A 19,508-nucleotide genomic window follows, 5' to 3' on the forward strand; every position below is an offset into this window, starting at 1 on the left:
TCATGTTCATTGCAGCATTATTCACAATAGCCAAGATACGTAATCAACCTAAATGTCTACCAACAAATGAATGGATAAAGAAAATGTCGCATATATACACAATGGAATACTATTCAGACTTGAAAAAAAAACAAGGAAGCCAGGTGCAGGAGCTCATGCCTGTAATCCCAGTACTCTGGGAGGCTGAGGTGGAGGGATAGCTTGAGGCCAGGATTTTTGACCAGCCTGAGCAACATAGTTACCCAATTTCCTAAAAACAAAAGAAGGAAATCTTGTCATTTCTGACAACATGGATGAACCTGGAGGACATTATATTAAGTGCAATAAGTCAGGCACACAGATACACTGCATGATCTCACTGATATGTGGAATCTGAAAAAACATCAAATTCCTAGATGCAGAGAATAGAATGATGGTTACCAGGGATTTGGGGTGTGGGAAGGAGGATGGGGAGACGTTGGCTAAAGGATCCAAAATTTTAGTTATACTGGAAGAATAAGCTCAAGAGACCTATTGGACAATATGGTAACTGTAAGTTAATAATAATGTATTATATACTTGAAAATGGCTAAGAGAGTAGATTTTAGGTGTTCTTGGCACACACAAAAATGATACATATGAGGTAATGCATATATTAATTAGCTCAATATAGCCATTCCACAATGTATACATATTTCAAAATATTATGTTGAACACATAAATATATACTTTTTATTTTTCAATAAAAATACATTTTAAACATCTTTATTAGCTAATTCTAACATCTCTATCATCTAGGTCTTGTCATCTATATTAGTAAGAAATTACTATAAACTAGACGGCTTAAAATAACATCAATTTATTCTCTCATGGCTATTGAGGCTAGAAGTCTGAAATCAAGCTGTTCGCATGGTCATACTCCCTGTGAAGGTGCTAGGGAAGAATCCCTCCTTGCCTCATCCAGCTTCTCGTGGTTGCAGATAATCCCTTGGTGTTCTTTGGCATTTAGATGCATCACTCTAGTCTCTGCCCCGTCTCTACATGACTTTCTTTCCTGTGTGTGTATATCCAAATTTCCCATATAAATTCACCAGTCATATTGGATTTAGGGCCTACTCTAGTCCTGTATGACATTTTTTTTTTTAGACAGCTCTGTTGTCCAGGCTGGAGTGCAGTGGTGTGGTCTCAGCTCACTGCAACCTCCACCTCCCAGGTTTAAGAGATTCTCATGCCTCCGTCTCCTGAGTAGCTGGGATTACAGGCCTGTGCCACCATGCCTCGCTAATTTTTGTATTTTTAGTAGAAACAGGGATTCACCATGTTGGCCAGTGTGGTCTCAGATTCCTGCCCTCAAGTGATCCACCTGCCTCAGCCTCCCAAAGTGCTGGGATTACAGGTGTGAGCCATCGCGCCTGGCCCTGTATGACATCTTAACTTGATTTATCTGCAAAGACCCTATTTCCAAATAAGGTCACATTCACAGGCTCCGGGTGAACATGAATTTTTGGGAGACATTATTCAATCCAGTAAAGCATCTATTGATTGTCTGTTTTCATTGAGTTTGAAATCTTCCTGGTTCTTGGTATGATGAGTGATTTTCATTTGAAATCTGGACTCTCATGTTATGCCCTGAGATTCTGCATTCCACTCAAACTTCAGTTTCTGCTGGCTTTCTCTGATGCTGCTTTGGAGGAAAAGTTGGGGAGCCACCTTGTTGCTTCTAGGCAGACGAAGTCCAAGTTCCCTGCTTAGTTCCAGTGAGATCTAGGAGAGCTTCCTGCTTAATGCTGAGCAGAGGTGGGAGCTCCAGTTCTCTACACATTTTCAAAAGACACAGTGGTAGGGGTCCTCTCATTATCACTAGGTGATGGTGAAAGTTCTGGGTCTCCACTAGCCCTCTCTGACACCACCCCATGATTGTCTTGTTACTACCAGATGTGGTGGAAATCCAGGTTCCCCGATTTCCATTGTGATTTCTTTGACTTTTGAGTTATTTCGAAATATGTTTTTTTCTTTCTTTCTTTCTTTTTTTTTAGGAGATGGAGTCTCGCTCAGTCGCCCAGGCTGGAGTGCAGTGGCACGATCTTGGCTTACTGCAAGCTCTGCCTCCCAGGTTCACGCCATTCTCCTGCCTCAGCTTCCTGAGTAGCTGGGACTACAGGCGCCCACCACCACGCCCAGCTAATTTTTTTGTATTTTTAGTAGAGACGGGGTTTCACCGTGTTATCCAAGATGGTCTCGATCTCCTGACCTCGTGATCCGCCCGTCTCGGCCTCCCAAAGTGCTGAGATTACAGGCGTGAGCCACCGTGCCCGGCCTGGAAATACGTTCTTACATTTACAAAATATTTGTTTTGATTTCTTTTTTGTCATTGATTTCTAACCCAATTGAAATGTGGTCATGAAATGTGATGTGCATTAGAGTGATTTCTTCATTTCTTTTATATTCTAGTATGTAGTCAATTTTTATAAATATTCCATATGTGGTAGCTTATGATTTACTTGATGTGGGCAGGATGTGACAATTCAATCAAGCATATCTTGTTTTCATGTCTTCTCTGTCTTTATCAAATGTTTGTCTTCTTAAGCAATTAATTAATGAAAGAAAAATCTTAAAATTTCCCTTCATGATGGTGGGTGTTATGGACTAAATTGTGCCCCCATGAAATTCAGATGTTTAAGCCTTAACCCCCAATGTAAATGTATTTGCACATAGGGCCTTTAGAGAGGTAATTAAGGTTAAATGAAATAATAAGGAGGAAGCCCTAATCTGGTAGAGCTGATGGTGCCCTTCTAAAAGGAGGACGAGATTCCCACAGATCTCTCTCTCTCTCCCTTTGTGGGTACACGGAGAAAAGGCCATGTGCGGTCACAGTGAGAAGTCTGGGTCCTCTATCCTCCAGAATTATGAGAAAATAAATTCAGTGTTTGGTATTTTGTTATAGCAGCCTGAGAAGACTAATACAGTGGGTTTATATTTCTCCTTGAAATTCTGTCGGTTTTGCTTCGCTTTTTTTGAGACTACATGATTAGCATCTGGGTAAATTGAAAAATTTATCATTTTGTAATAAACTTTTTTATCCCTAAAAAGTTATTTTGCCTGAAACTCTATTTTATCTGATTAATAATATAGTTATAACAGCTTTATTTTGGTTAATATTTGTCTAGTAAATATGATTTTTCGTGTCTTTCTTACTTTTTTACTTTCAGTCTTGCTGTATCCTATGTTGTATGTGTGTCTCTTTGAAATAGCTTAAAACTAGATGTAAAAAAAATCTAGTTTGAAAATCTCTCTCTTTACTGGAGAATTTAGTCCATTTTATTATGAATCCAAATGTATCTTTAATTTAACTTAATTAATTTAATTCTGTAATTGTCTTTTGTGTCTTCCACTTTCTGTATTGTCCGTCCTACCTTATTTTGAGTGATATTCTTAATTCCATTTTTTCTCTACCATTTGGAAGTACTGCTTTTATTTTATCAGCTATCCTTAAAATTCTAACAAACTTACTTAATATATAAATTAGTCAAAGTCTTCACCTTTTCTCAAAAAAAATTAGAGTCCAGAATCATTTTAACTTCAATGACTTCTCATCTATTTTTTCATATGATTGTGGTAAAATGCTTTACTTCCATCTTTTTGGACTTCCCAAATTAGATAAGTTTTCTATAATCAACTTTTTAAATATCAACCACAAGTTCACTAAATTGTCATGATTTCTTCTTATATGTAAGGGCCTTTCTTTTGAGATCATGGTTATTATTTCTAAACTACATTCTTTAGAATTTTGTTTAGTGTTGATCTGTTGGATTGTGGGGTTTTTGTGTCTGTCATTAGGTTTTTGTCCCCATTAAAGATGTCTTTATTTTACTTTCACATAGGGGTGATAATTTAGCAGGGCATGACTGTAAGTTATTATTTTGAGGATTTTAAAAATGTTTTAATTTTTAATTATTGTGGGTACATAGGGAATATATAATTATGGGACACAAGAGATGTATTGATACAACATGCAATATATAATAATCACATCCTGGAAAATGGCATACCCGTCCCCTCAAGCATTTATCCTTTGTGTTACAAACAATCCAATGATACTCTCTTAGTTGTTTTTAAATGTACAATTAAATTACTACTGACTGTAGTCACCCTGTTGTGCTATCAAATACTTGGTCTTATTCATTCTTTCTAAATTTTTTCGTACCCATTAACCATCCCCACCTTCCCCAAACCCCTCACTACTTTTCCCAGCCTCTGATCACCATCCTTCTGCTCTTGATCTCCATGAGTTCAATTGTTTTGATTTTTAGATCTTTGGGGATTTTTTTTCCCCTCAGTATTTGAAGACGTTCTTTCACTTTCTTTTAGCTTCCATTGTTGCTATTGAGTAGGATGTTGACAGTGTGTGTTGTCTTCTTGTATGTATTCTATCTTTTCTCTCTGGTCGCTTTTTTTTTTTTTGAGACAGAGCCTCCCTTTGTCGCCCAGGCTGGAGTGCAGTGGCACGATCTCGGCTCACTGCAAGCTCTGCTTCCCGGGTTCACGCCATTCTCCCGCCTCAGCCTTCCAAGTAGCTGGGACTACAGGTGCCCACCACCATGCCCGGCTAATTTTGTTTTTGTATTTTTAGTAGAGACGGGGTTTCACCGTGTTATCCAAGATGGTCTCAATCTCCTGACCTCGTGATCTGCCCACCTCGGCCTCCCAAAGTGCTGGGATTACAGGCGTGACACACTGGGCCCGGCCTCTGGTTGCTTTTAAAATCTTGGTGTCTTCGATGTTCTGCATGGCCACTATAACGTGTGGCTGTTTGTATTTAACCTGCCTAAGATTTATGTACAGTTATGCATTGTATGACAACCTTTCAGGAAACAGTGGTTCTATAAGATTATAATATCATATATATTGTTCCTGTATCTTTTCTATGTTTAGATACGCAAATACTTACCATTGTGTTACAACTGCCAACAGTATTCAGTATAGTAACATGCCATATATGTTTTTAGCTTAGTAGCAATAGGTTATATAGCCTAGGTATCTAGTAGGCTATACCACCTAGATTTGCGTAAGTACACTCTATGATGTTTGCACAATGATGAAATCACGTAACATGGATTTCTCAGAACGTATCCCCGTCATTAAGTGATGCATGACTACTTCCTGAATCTTCAAGATTAACGTCTTAATAAATCTGGGGAAATTCTTAGCCATTATCTTTTCAAAATCTTGTCTCTTCCAGTTTCTCATGTCAATCTTTCTGGAACTTCAATTAAACACATAATTGATATCCATATTCTAACATCTGTATCTCATCTTCTTTCTTATATATTCATGTCTTTATATCTTTAGGCGTTATTATTTTGGATAATTCAGATCTATCTTCTGATTTACTTATTCTTTCTAATGTGTAATCTGTTGCTTAATTTATTCCTTGAGGTTTATTTAGTGACTATGTTTCTTATTTCAATTACTACATTTTTCATGTCTAGAAATTCTTTTATTTTTAATTTTATCTGGTCAATTTTTGTTTGTTTTTTCTTTTTTTTTCTTTCTTTTACTTGGTCATTTTTTAATGGTCTCTTGTTTCTTTCAAGCCTCTCTTTTATTTCTGTGAACACTTTAAGCATAACATTTTATACTCTACATTTGAGAATTGTAGTATCTGAAGTGCTTTGAAACATAAATGTGATGCTTTTAAAATTTACCCCTGGCCATTAATGTTTGTCTCATATATTTGGTAATTTTTGTTGGCCATAATTTGTAGAAATACTACAGTGTCTGGATTTTGAGTATGTTCATTCAAAAAGAGTCTGTACTGCTTTCGTCAGATCCCCAGGATGTTATAAGAACAGTTTAAATTAATATCTAGGCTTGGGATTTCCAATACCATGAAAGTAGAATAAATTTAGACTTATAGGAGGGCAGTCTTATGATTGTGGTTTTGAGAGGTGACAGTGTGCTGGCAGTCCTCAGAGCCCTCGCTTGCTCTCGGCACCTCCTCTGCCTGGGCTCCCACTTTGGCAGCATTTGAGGAGCCCTTCAGCCCACCACTGCACTGTGGGAGCCCCTTTCTGGGCTGGCCAAGGCTGGAGCCCACTCCCTCAGCTTGCAGGGAGGTGTGGAGGGAGAGGCGCGAGCGGGAACCCGGGCTGCCTGCCGCGCTTGTGGGCCAGCTGGAGTTCCGGGTGGGCGTGGGCTTGGCGGGCCCCACACTCGGAGCAGCCGGCCAGCCCTGCTGGCCCCAGGCAATGAGGTACTTAGCACCCGGGCCAGCGGCTGCGGAGGGTGTACCGGGTCCCCCAGCAGTGCCAGCCCACCGGCGCTGTGCTCGATTTCTCACTGAGCCTTAGCTGCCTTCCCCAGGGGCAGGGATCGGGACCTGCAGCCTGCCATGCCTGAGCCTCCCACCCACTCCATGGGCTCCTGTGCGGCCCAAGCCTCCCGGAGGAGAGCTGCCCCCTGCTCCACGGCGCCCAGTCCCATCGACCGCCCAAAGGCTGAGGAGTGCGAGCGCATGGTGCAGGACTGGCAGGCAGCTCCACCTGCCGCCCTATATGGGATCCACTGGGTGAAGCCAGCTGGGCTCCTGAGTCTGGTGGGGATGTGGAGAGTCTTTATGTCTAGCTCAGGGATTGTAAACACACCAGTGGGCACTCTGTATCTAGCTCAAGGTTTGTAAACACACCAATCAGCACCCTGTGTCTAGCTCAGGGTTTGTGAGTGCACCAATCCACACTCTGTATCCAGCTGCTCTGGTGGGGCCTTGGAGAACCTTTATGTCTAGCTCAGGGATTGTAAATACACCAATCGGCACTCTATCTAGCTCAAGGTTTGTAAACACACCAATCAGCACCCTGTGTTTAGCTCAAGGTTTGTGAATGCACCAATCAACACTGTATCTAGCTGCTCTGGTGGGGCCTTGGACAACCTGTGTGTCAAAACTCTTTAACTAATCTGATGGGGACGTGGAGAACCTTTGTATCTAGCTCTGGGATTGTAAAGGCACCAATCAGCGCCCTGTCAAAACAGGCCACTGGGCTCTACCAATCAGCAGGATGTGGGTGGGGCCAGATAAGAGAATAAAAGCAGGCTGCCCTAGCCAGCATTGGCAACCCGCTGGGGTCTCCTTCCACACTGTGGAAGCTTTGTTGTTTCCCTCTTTGCAATAAATCTTGCTAGTGCTCACTCTTTGGGTCCACGCTGCTTTTATGAGCTGTAACACTCACCGCGAAGATCTGCAGCTTCACTCCTGAACCCAGCGAGACCACGAGCCCACCGGGAGGAACGAACAACTCCAGTCTCGCTACCTTAAAAGCTGTAACATTCACCCCGAAGGTCTGCAGCTTTACTCCTGAGCCGGCGAGACTACGAACTCACCAGAAGGAAGAAACTCCGAACGCATGCGAACATCAGAAGGAACAAACTCCAGACGCGCCACCTTAAGAGCTGTAACACTCACCGCGAGGTTCCGTGGCTTCATTCTTGAAGTCAGTGAGACCAAGAACCCACCAATTCCGGACACATTTTGGCAACCACAAAGGGACTCGAACCCTCAAATCTTCTGATCCGAAGTCAGAAGGAACAAACTCCAGACGCACCACCTTAAGAGCTGTAACACTCACCGCGAGGGTCCACGGCTTCATTCTTGAAGTCAGTGAGACCAAGAACCCACCAATTCCGGACACAGTTTCTCAAGGAAACCTCTATTTTTATTTTTTCACCAGAGTTACAGCCTAAAACAAATATTTTCTGGTTGGCTCTCTTTGTTGGCAGGTATGTATATATTTTTTCCCTAGCCTGTCTTTTCACTGAGAATGAGGTCTTTAAAGCTCCCAGCTTTAGGGCATCTCAATTTTGCTTCACTATTTTGCCCAGCCAAAAGCCTTGCCTCTTGTTCCCCTGCCCAAACGTTAAAACCAAACACTATTTTATTTATTTATTTATTTATTTTTTATTTTCTATTTTTTTTTGAGACGGAGTTTCGCCCTGTCGCCCAGGCTGGAGTGCAGTGGCATGATCTCGGCTCACTGCAAGCTCCGCCTCCCGAGTTCACGCTATTCTCCTGCCTCAGCCTCCCAAGTAGCTGGGACTACAGGCGCCCGCCACCATGCCCAGCTAATTTTTTTTTTTTTTTGTATTCTTAGTAGAGATGGGGTTTCCCCGTGTTGGCCAGGACGGTCTCCATCTCCTGACCTCGTGATCCGCCCGCCTGGGCCCCCCAAAGTGCTGGGATTACAGGCATGAGCCACCGTACCCAGGCAACACTAATCTTCAGAGGTAGAAATCAGAATACTGGTTATCTTTTGAGGGTACTGCCTGAGAATGGGCATGAAGGAGCCAGTTTAGATTTAGAACATGTTTTAAATATTTACATAGTGCTTTTACACACATTTGTAAAAATTAATCGTGTTTTACACTTAAGAACTGTGCATTTTACTTACTATAGGCTTTATCACATCAAAAAAATTATGCTAACAGGTTCTGGGTTCCTGTTATTGGCAGGCATTCCTGATTTCTCTTACTTTTTAAAAAGAGATCATCCATGCACATAAAATAATTCTGGTTACGTTTTACCAAAATTCTGTGTTTTTAGTGGGTTTTTCATCCACTCTACCATAATGTTGAATGTGTAAGTCACATGCCACTCTTTTAATTCTGATACTGTTTTTGGAGACTTTAGTATTGTTTAAATATTCCAGTTGGATTTTTAAATTAAACTTCAGGCTTTTTCTCTGCTGTGGGGGAAATAAGGAAAGGTGTGTGAATCCTCCATGAGAGGACCTTTAGTGGTAAAAATCGTGCTCTACAGGGCAACGTGAGGCAGCCACAGTGATTTTTATGATTCCCGGGGGGAAGGTGCCACTTCTAAGCTAGGGTCAAGCCTGAGAGATCTACTTTCCCTTCCTGATCATGGAGGATAGAGGTCTGTTTATTTTAGAAGGATTCAGCTAACCATTCTCCCCTCACCCTCTATCACCCTCTTTTCTCTTTTCTTTCTTTTTTTTTTTTTTTTTTTTGAGATGGAGTCTCACTCTGTCTCCAGGCTAGAGTGCAGTGGCACAATCTCGGCTCACTGCACCCTTCGCCTCCCAGGTTCAAGCAATTCTGCCTCAGCCTCTCGAGTAGCTGGGACTACAGGCGCATGCCACCATACCTGGCTAATTTTTGTATTTTTAGTAGAGACGGGGTTTCATCATATTGGTCAGGCTGGTCTCGAAGTCCTGACCTCAGGATCCGCCGGCCTCGGGCTCCCAAAGTGCTGGGATTACAGGTGTGAGCCACCGTGCCTGGCCACCCTCTTTTTTCTTTAAGGTGAGGCACCCATGTGTGTCTATGAGGGTTGTTAATAGATTGAATTGTGACCTGTTAAGATTATGTTGAAGTCCTAACCCCTAGTACCTCATAATATGACCCTTATTTGAAAATAAGGTATAATAACCACAGATGTAAACAGTAAGTTGGGATAAGGTCATACTGAATTTAGGATTGGCCCTTAATCCAATATGACTGGAGTGAGACATATGGGGAGAACATATAATCGGGTTATATGTTCATAGCAGATTGGAGCGATGTAGCAGCAAGCCAAGGAATGCTGATGATTGACAGCCATCACTAGAAGGTAGGAAGAGGCAAGTAAGAATTCTATTCGGAGTGTCAGAGGGAGCATGGCCCTGTTGACACCTTGATTTTGGACTTCTAGTCTCCAGAACTTTGAAAGAATACATTTCTATTGTTTTAAGCCACCCAGTTTGTGGCATTTTGTTATGGCAGTCCTAGGAAATCAACACAAGGATTATTGTAAGTTTGGTGGAGAAAGGTTGGACATGGACAGGAGGTGACTCAAGGTCTGTCTTTGCCTTATATCAAGTCGTAAGTTGTGGGTTGGGAGCCCCTTGGTCCTGAAGTTTAGTCAGAAACAAAGATAAATCCACTCCAAAATTATTATATAAGTCATGGGAGGGAGTTCAATTTCCAAACATTGATTTATATCTAACATTTCCAGGGTCCATCTGTTGTATAAAACAAGGTGTATCTTGGCTTTAGAAAGCCAAAATTCTTGCCAGGAATTGGGTTATGATTTTCTTGCCCCAAGCATTTCATTTAACAATCTACCTGGCAAATGGGGAACAGCTGTGAGCCAGGAAGCTCCCTAAGACCGGATATCTTAGTGAAATGAGCAAGGAAAACTGGAAAGTGGAGGAAAAACAGTCTTTTTTGTTTTTCATTTCAAATTCAGGGGAGGATTTAAAGCATACGCATTGAAGTACCTCTGAAGGATACACATCTATTTATATTTTTCAGAGATCAGGAGGAGAATGCACATAAAGCCTTTGAAAATGTGTGTGAACAAACGTCTATGTGAACATATGGCAGGGGAGTGTGATCCTGTTAAACACTTGCTGTGTTTGGCAGGAGAAAAGAGCTAGAATGCCTGCTCACTTAGTTCTTCCCACCCCCTCAGATGTGTGAGTCTTAGCAGGTGGGAGGATCTGTAGCTTGCTTCCTGAGGTCCATGTAGGAAGGACAAACTTCAGCCCTAGCCGCAACTAAGGAGTGCTCTGTCCAATGCAAAAGCAGTATCAGGACACAAATGGAGAGTACATGTTACTCTAAAGATAGAGCCTAGAAAATGTGTGGAAGCAAGATGCATGGTGCAGAGGAACTGCACTGATGTGTTGATAGGGCTCTGTCAGTACCTATGAGCTCTGTACGACATTGAGAGGCCATGTGCCAAGTCAAACCTTCCTCCACACCCTGCCAGGCCTCTCTGCCATTGATGGCCAGCTTTAGAACAACTGCAGCTTTAGGATCTGAAATGGCTGTGGCCTAAATCCTCCACCCAGAAACTGGGAAGACTCTTTGGCACATGCTGTTTTACTCTGGATACTCTTCCTCTCTCTGCTAGCTCATCCTTCAGGTCTCAGTTTATTTGTCGTTTGCTCAGGGAAGAGTCACTGATCAGCACGTTCTTCTTATAGTCAGAATTTTGCACATTTGTAGTAATACAATTTCATCTATAACCATTGTTTAATACTATTGTCCTTATCATCAGATTGTAGGAGATTCTTTTTTGCTCACTGCCATTTTCCTGAAGCCTATAGAATGCCTGACATATAGTAGGCATTTGAGAAATACTGTTGACTAACTAATTGGCGATCCAGTATCCTCCTCCTTGAAAAAAATGCTTATAGTTTATTCTCAAAAAAAGGTGAAAGAGACTTAAAAAAATTCCACATTTTCAAAGAACTCCTTCACCTTTAAAATGGAAGGGAGAAAGGAAATAAGGGAAGGAGGGAGATAAATGGAAAATGAACAAGGGTTATGAAGAAGCAAGTCACAGAAGAAATTCAGATGACCAACAAATATATGAAAAGATGCTTATCCAGACTAGTAGTCCGGGAAATTAAAGTTAAAAACAATATTTTATGCCCTTAGATTGGCAAACATTTAAATATTGATAAAATTCACTTTTAGCATGGATTTAGGGAATAAGAGTGTTGGTATACACTATTGGTAGGCGTTCACAATAGTGCAATATATATGGAAGATACTGGTATTAAGTTTAAAATTTTTAACTGTGCCTATATTTGCAGGATTATTTACTAGGGAAAAACTAGAAACAATTTAATCTTATATAATAGGGAAGTGGTTAAATTATGGTACATTCTTGCTATGGACTGCCATAGGTATTGACACTGATGAAAATCTACATAAAATTTGCTTAAAAGGAAATTGTAGGATAACTTACATAACATAATATCAATAAGTAAAAATAGGGCTGGGAGAGGTGGCTCAATGTATATAATATAATCTCAATTAAGTAAAAATAGGCCCCGGGAAGGTGGCTCACACCTGTAATCCCAACACTTTGAGAGGCTGAGGTGGGAGGATCGCTGGAGCCCAGGAGTTTGAGACCAGCCTGGGCAACATGGCTAAACCTTGTCTCTACAGAAAAATTAAAAACACAGTGGGCGTGGTGGCTGGCACCCAGCTACTCAGGAGGCTGAGGTGGGAGGATCACTTGAATCTGGAAGGTGGAGGCTGCAGTGAGGCAAGATCCTGCCACTGCACTCCAGCCTGGGTGACAAAGTGAGACCCAGTCTCAAAAACAAATACAAATAAAAATAAAAGTATATTTTCCAAAGGAAAAGGTTTCAGAAGATTCACACTATATTTAATAGTTGGTGTGAATCCTTTGAGACCTTTTCCTCTGAGGAAGTGAGAATGAGAGTTTAACTTTTCACAATGAACAGGTAGTGCTTTTTTAAAAAGAACTTTATTGAAGTATGATGGACATAAAATAAATTGCACATAGTGTCCAACCTGGTAAGTTTTGATATTGTATACATCTGTGAAACCATCATCACAATCAAGATATTATCCATCATCCCCTTAAACTTCGTGTCTCTTTGTAATCCCTCGTTTCTGCCTCTTTCCCACCCCACTCCTATCCGCTAGCAACCGCCCATGTACTTTCTGTCACTATGTATTAGTTTGCATTTTCCAGAATGTTGTATAAATGGAATCATACGGTTCTGGCTTCTTTCGCTTGGCAGAATTATTTTGAGATTCATCCATGCTGTTGCATTTATCAATAGTTTACTTTTTTATTGCTCAGTACTATTCCTTTGTATGGATCAATCACAACTGGTTTATCCATTCACTTGTTGATAAGACATTTGGATTGTTTCCAGTTTACGGCTATTACAAATAGAGCTGCTATGAGCATTTGTGTACAAGTCTTTGTAAGAACATATGCTTTTTTCCCTCTTGGGTAAATAGCTAGGAATGGAAGGCTGGCTTTGTTTAGCATTTTAAGAAATTGTCAAAATGTTTTCAAAGCTGCCGAACCATTTTATGATTCCACCAGAGACAGGAGTATGGGGCTGAGGTAACGAATGGTCCCTTCACCATCCTCGGATGAGGTAATGACAGTAACCATAGCTCACCGTATAGGCCTAATCAGGAACTGTCCGCGCTAAAATGTGTCTAGTTCTCTTTAGTCAGATTCCTTTGAGAGTGTGATTAAGCTCACGGTCAGTGTGGCGTGTAGGACGGGACACACATGGACAAATGCTAGGCAGGAATCACCCACGCTGGAAAGGGCGATGGCCTGAAAAAAAACGACCGCAGTTGGGATGGAAAGGAGAGGGTTGAAGTTCAGACATACTGAAGTTAGAATGGTTGGGACTTGGTAAGAGGGGAGAGAGGACGACGCCTAGGGTTTAGTGACCAGGTGATGGTGGTGCAAGCAGAGGGGAGGAGTGGGTTGGCGGGAGGAAAAAGAGGTTATTTTTGGTTTATCACCTGTGAGTTGCCTACTGGACACAAAGATGAAGCTGTCGGGAAAGTGATGCTAAATGTACACGTCTGCGTGGAGATCCAGACTTCTGGTGCAACATCTAGGTTTAGGTGAAGTATCAGAAGCAGTTGTAGCCAACAAATTCGTATCTTTCAGAGCAATCATTTCTACACCTTACGAAAAGCACCAAATCCGTCGTCTCCCCCACACAGACACGCCCACAACATGTGCAATGACGTCAGCCTTTTTGACTAGTCTCCCACTCACTCAATTCTGCGCATGCGTATGGCGCATGCGCACCATCTCCTACTGCCGCCGCTCCCTACTCTGGGCGTTGGGACTACCTCCCTCTCCGTGGGCCCCGCCCAGGCGGCTGCCCGTGACCTGCCTGGGCGCGGGGAACGGACAGCCGGAAGGGGCAAGACGGGTTCAGTTCGTCATGGGGCTGTTTGGAAAGACCCAGGAGAAGCCGCCCAAAGAACTGGTAAGGGCTACAGCGGCGGCAGATAAGCGGGTGGATCTGTGTGGGGCGTACTGGAGTTGGTAAATGACAGGACACTCTTCTCCCCACCGCCTGCCCGATACCGCCCGGCCCCCATTTCCGGGGCCTCCCACTCGACAGGGGGGCCGGAGGAAGAGTCTTTAGGAGTCGGCTGTGGGGAGCGAGAGCTCCTGGTGCCACGGCTCTCGACCAGGTAGCCGAGGAGTGGATGAAGAGTTTCTCCACCTCGCCACTGAGCGCGTAGGCAGCGACACCGTCCTGGCCTCGGAAACTCCTTCCCCCTGCGCGCGTTGGTACGACCCGCCCGGAACCTTTTCCCAGCGTAGGCCCCACCCCTCTAGCCAGTCTGCGGACCACCCGGAGAACCTTGTCGTTCCCGGAGCGTTGTTTGGAGCGGGCCGGGTGGCGTCTGCCGGAGGAGCCGTCTGTTCGCCGTCCTCCCCGTTGTGTTGAAAAAGAGGCTCAGTTTCCTCTTTCCCCAGCCCTACAACCTTGTGTTGACCCTAGGCACATATTATAGCGGGGCAGGGACTCGACCCAGAAGAATGTTACAGAAGATAGTTTTGGACACGGCTTCGAACTCTCGTTACCTATTAATTGAGATAATACTGGGAGGCAAACAGTTGAAAGTGCCCTGCAGAGTCAGTGAACCTAAGTTTGAATCCTGCCTTCCCACATCTCAGCTCTGTGATTTCTGGAAAGTTCACTGTTCAGTGCCTTCTCGTCTGTCAAGCCAGAATAATAGTAGTGTCACCTCAGAGTAATTGAAGATTCAGGGATGTAAAGTTTTCATATTGGTAGTTAGGGCTAATTCTTTAAATACGGCACAGCCTTGCTACTGAAGTGCCAACCAGCAGCATCAGCATCAGCTGGGAGCTTGTTAAATCTCGGGCCCCACTCCAGACCCACTGAGTCAGATTTTGAATTTTGATAAGCTCCCTAATGATTAGCGTGCACATCAGTGCTTTGAGAAGCACTGCTCTGCAACACCTAGGCTTGTCCATAATGGAAAAAAAAAAATCCTGAAATCCTTTAATAAATGATCTTAACCTGTTCAGCTCTAGCAGGCACATTTTAAAAACTAATCTTATGCATCTTGCAATTCCTGGCACCTAAGGTGCGTTAATGTAAATTTGTTGTTGTTGTTAAAGGCCCTAGAACAGTAGACACTCATTATTTTCGTCAGGAAACTTACTCAATTTTGCTCCTTGGTAAAATAAAAATTGTGGCGCTTAAATGAAATAACGGTATAACATCACTTTGGAAACTATAGAACATTATATAGATGCACATTTTGTGACATCTGTATAGTCTAAGATTCTTGTTATTGTAGAAGTGTGGTAGGGAGAGATTATTTGTTGCCTTCAGTGTTTGGCCTTGGCATTGCCATTCGTAAATTGAGATAAGATTATGGAGAAGCAAAAAAGATGCTGGGGAAATGGTTGCTTTATTGTTTAAACTAGTCTGTAGTATATGTACTACTATACTACTCTAGTATATTGTACACTTAGGTTGTTTTTAAATGATAAATTGCTAAGAACACGATGTTGGTACACTCTTCAGTAGGGTAATCTACCTGAGAAAGCTGATTGACACTGGAAAATGGCAGGGTTGATGCATGAGATTGGTTTTTAAAACTGCTTGCCAGAGCCGAACAGGTAAGATCATTTATTGAATAAAAAATTTTAGGTTTTTTTCCCCCCATTATGGACAAGTCTGGGTATTGTAGAGCAGTGCTTCTCAAGCATTAGTGTGCACACTAATCATTAGGGATCTTGTCAGAATTCAAAATCTGATTCAATAGGTTTTGGATAGGGTCTGAGATTTCTAATAAGCTCCCAGGTGATGTTGATGCTGCTGGTCTGCACTTGAGTAGCAAGATTGTAGAGTGAATAAAGATTAGCCCTAAGTACCACCACCCTTAGCTAACATATTGAACCGGGCATTGTGTTAAGCACTCTGCAATGTTATGAGGTAGGAACTGTTATTATCTCCACTTTACAGGTGGCAACTGAGGCATACAGTATTTAGGTAATTTGCCCAAGGTCATACAGTTTGTGAATTACAATACCAGAGGTTATGTATTCTAAGGCCTGTACTTAGAATTATCATGCCATTTATGCTACCTCCCAAAGAGGGATTATAAAGGTGAAATAAGAAGCCAAAGAACTTAACTTCTAGCAAGTAAGATAAACATTTTAAGAGCTGGTTTGGATAGGGCACCTGATATGGTTTGGATCTGTGTCCCCACCAAATCTCATGTCAAATTGTCATCCCCAGTGTTGGAGGTGGGACCTGGTATGAGGTGATTGGATCATGGGAGCAGATTTCCCATGAGTGGTTTAGCACTATCACCCTTTGTACTGTCCTTGAGATAGTGAGTTCTCATGAGATCTGGTTGTTTAAAAGTGTGTAGCACCTTCCCCCTCATTCTCTCTTGCTCCTGCCGTGTAAGGTGCCTATTTCTTTGCATTCCCCCATGATTGGAAGCTTCCTGAGGCCTCCCCAAAAGCAGAAGCTGCTGTGCTTCCTGTACAGTCTGCAGAACCGTGAGCCAGTTAAACCTCTTTTCTTTTTTTTTTTTTTTAATTATACTTTACGTTCTGGGTTACATGTGCAGAACGTGCAGTTTTGTTACATATATACACGTGCTGTGGTGGTTTGCTGCACCAATCAACTCGTCACCTACATTAGGTATTTCTGCTAATGTTATCCCTCCCCAACCCCCCACCCCTGACAGGCCCCGGTGTGTGATCATCCCCTCCCTGTGTCCATGTGTTCTCATTGTTCAATTCCCACTTATGAGTGAGAACATGTGGTGTTTGGTTTTCTGATCTTGTGATAGTTTGCTGAGAATGATGGTTTCCAGCTTCATCCATGTCCCTGCAAAGGACGTGAACTCATCCTTTTTTATGGCTTCATAGTATTCCATGGTGCCACATTTTCTTAATCCAGTCTATCATTGATGGACATTTGGGTTGGTTCCAAGTCTTTGCTATTGTGAATAGTGCTGCAATAATTTTTTTTTTTTTTTTTTTTTTAGATGGAATTCACTCTGTTGCCCAGGCAGTGCAGTGGCGCGATCTCAGCTCACTGCAACCTCCGTCTCCTGGGTTCAAGGGATTCTCCTGCCTCAGTCTCCTGAGTAGCTGGGACTACAGGCACGTGCCACCACATCTGGCTAATTTTTTGTGTTTTTAGTAGAGAAAGAGTTTCACCGTGTTAGCCAAGATGGTCTTGATCTCCTGACCTTGTGATCTGCCCGCCTTGGCCTCCCAAAGTGCTGGGATTACAGGTGTAAGCCACCGCTCCCAGCCCTCTTTTGTTTTTATGAATTACCCAGTCTCAGGTATTTCTTTATAGCAATGTAAGAACTGACTAATACATTACCACATACACAGGTATAGGAGTTCAGTGGTTGGAGTGATTATCTCCAGGCTGAGATGATCAGAAACAGTTTGACCTTTCACTGTCATGTGTTCCATCCTCTTCCTGCCTATGAATGGGTTCTTGACTATTTAGTAGGATTTTTAGTGTTAGATGATCCACTTTATCTGGTGCTGGAGATACCCTGCCCAAGGTTTTCTTCAAGTTCCTCCTCAGTTCTTCAAGGTACCCCTTCAGTTTTGATGATATGTTTTAGTTTGTTAAAAGAATATCCATCCACTTTAGGGTCAGCTTCTACCAAGTGCTAGGCTTTCTCTCACACCTGTGACTTGTGACCAAAGAAAGTGTTTTGTCACTAGCCGTGGTTACTTAGCATTAGTCTGTAATTCAAGAAGGTGCCAATAAAGCAGGGATGGTGTATTAGTCAGGGTTTTCCAGAGAAGTAGAACCAATAGGATGGATGGATAGATAGATAGGTAGTTGAGAGGGAATTTAATATGGAAATTGACTGGGGATTATGAAGGCTGAGAAGTACTATCATATACTGTCTGTAAGCTGGAGACCAGAGAAGCCAGTGGTGTAGCTCAGTCCAGGGTTGAAGGCCGGAGAACCTAGTGAGTTGGGGTAGCACTGATGGAAGTCCCAGAGTCCAGAGAGTAGAGAACCTACAGTTCTGATGTCCAAGAGCAGGATAAGGGTATCCCAGATACAGAAGAGAGCAAGAATTTGCCTTTCTTCTGCCTTTTTGTTATGTCCAGACCCTCAACTGATTGGATGGTGCCCACTCACATTGGGTGGGGGCTGATGATCTTTAGTTCACTGATTGAAATGCCAGTCTCTTCCAGAAACACCCTCATAGACATATTCAGAAATAGTGCTTTACCAGCTATCTGGGTATCCCTCAACCCAGCTGAGGAGATACCTAAAATTAACCATCACAGATGGGAAATACTTTTTTCTCTGTAGAACTGCTGAGGCACTGATAAAGTATTGAGAGCTGTATATGAATAAGAAGCCAAGTAATGTTAGTTTGGCTTTTTTTTTTCTTTTAAGGGAGAAAGAAAATACTTAAGAGGCCAAGTGAAGGAAATTTTTAAAGATAAGAAAATGTTGGCAGAAATGAAAGAGGCATTAGAGAGAGAGGGAATTGACTAAATGCTGTAGTTTCAGCTGGGCAGTTTTTGAGTTGGGATAAACTTACAAGACAGCTCCTTCTGTTGGGGGCTGAAAGATGCAGGCATGTAGGTCTGGGTCCTGGCACAGGATAAGCAGAGGCCAGGTGTAGTCATATCACACCATGGTTGTCACACATGGTACCATTTAGGCCATGGTGACAGGTCAATTCGGGCAAGTAAGATACATTATGGGTGGTATCTCCAGAGCTCTGATATAATATGCAGCATACAGTGGGTGCTAAGTAAATGTTTGTTAAATGATGAGTGAGTATCAGAATAAGTTTTAGTAGGGTTTAAGGTCAGGTAGTCCCAAGATGAGCAGTGTTTCAAGGAACTCTCTAAGGAAACATTAACTATATTAGGAGCCTCTACAGACTAAAATCTTTGCCCCTGCACAAACTTCGGTGGAGACATCTTAGTGGTGAAAGCTATTGTGTTTTAAAGGATGCAAGTAAAGACCAGACTGGGCCTGCTGAGGATGAGGATGCCTTAAAATCCATTTAGAAACCTGTAACAATCTTGGGGTGGGATCAGGAGGACATGGAATTCTGCTGGAAAGAGATTCTTCTCTTAGACTTGAGGTTCTGCTGGGAAAATTGTTCTGTCTTACTTAGGGACTTCACTAATTTAGTCTTGGGGTAGAGTGCCCCCTTCTGTGGCATCAGAATTCTTAAATCATGTGACTCACTTATGTTCTTAGACTGGGTCATGACTCATGGTTGTGGGATTCTATCAGAAAAGGGAAGAAAATGAGAAAGGGAGATGGAGTTCATACAGCAAATATCGAGTGATTTTGGTGTGCATTGGATTGGAATAAGGTTTACAAAAATAAGATGATGATGACTTCAAAGAATATAGTTTACTGGAGGAGACTGACTTGTAAATAAACACTGTAGGGAGATAGGAGCAATAATTTAAGTATGTACAAAGTCTTTGATGCCATAGTGGAGGGAGTGATTATTCAGAATGGGCAATGGAAGCTGGTCAGGGAGGGTCTCTGGGTCTTGTCACAAGTGGCATTCACCAGGTGGATAGGTAGGTATAGGATCAGGAAAGGGGAGGCATCCCTAGCAAAGTGAACTGAATATGCAGGGTTTAGAAGTGTGAAACATATGTTAGAGGAACTAGGGAAAAAATTCAGAATGGTTGGAGGATGAAATGC

The 19,508-nt window shown here is 42.5% G+C and overlaps 1 protein-coding gene across 3 annotated transcripts in view; it reads left to right on the forward strand.

Moving 5' to 3' along the window:
* Positions 1 to 19,508, forward strand: part of CHMP3 (charged multivesicular body protein 3) — a 123,486-nt gene that overhangs the window by 55,219 nt on the left and 48,759 nt on the right. Inside the window, exon 1 of one of the 3 annotated variants that reach the window (XM_054545878.2) lies at positions 13,625 to 13,766. The exons of 1 other annotated variant lie outside the window; for it this stretch is intronic. Coding sequence is in view for 1 of the 2 variants with exons in the window: in NM_001132181.1 (NP_001125653.1) it covers positions 13,722 to 13,766 (45 nt within the window). In the remaining variant the exon portion in view is untranslated. 3 annotated transcript variants of the gene reach the window in all.

Source organism: Pongo abelii, chromosome 12 (assembly GCF_028885655.2).
Source record: "Pongo abelii isolate AG06213 chromosome 12, NHGRI_mPonAbe1-v2.0_pri, whole genome shotgun sequence".
Lineage (NCBI taxonomy): Eukaryota > Metazoa > Chordata > Mammalia > Primates > Hominidae > Pongo > Pongo abelii.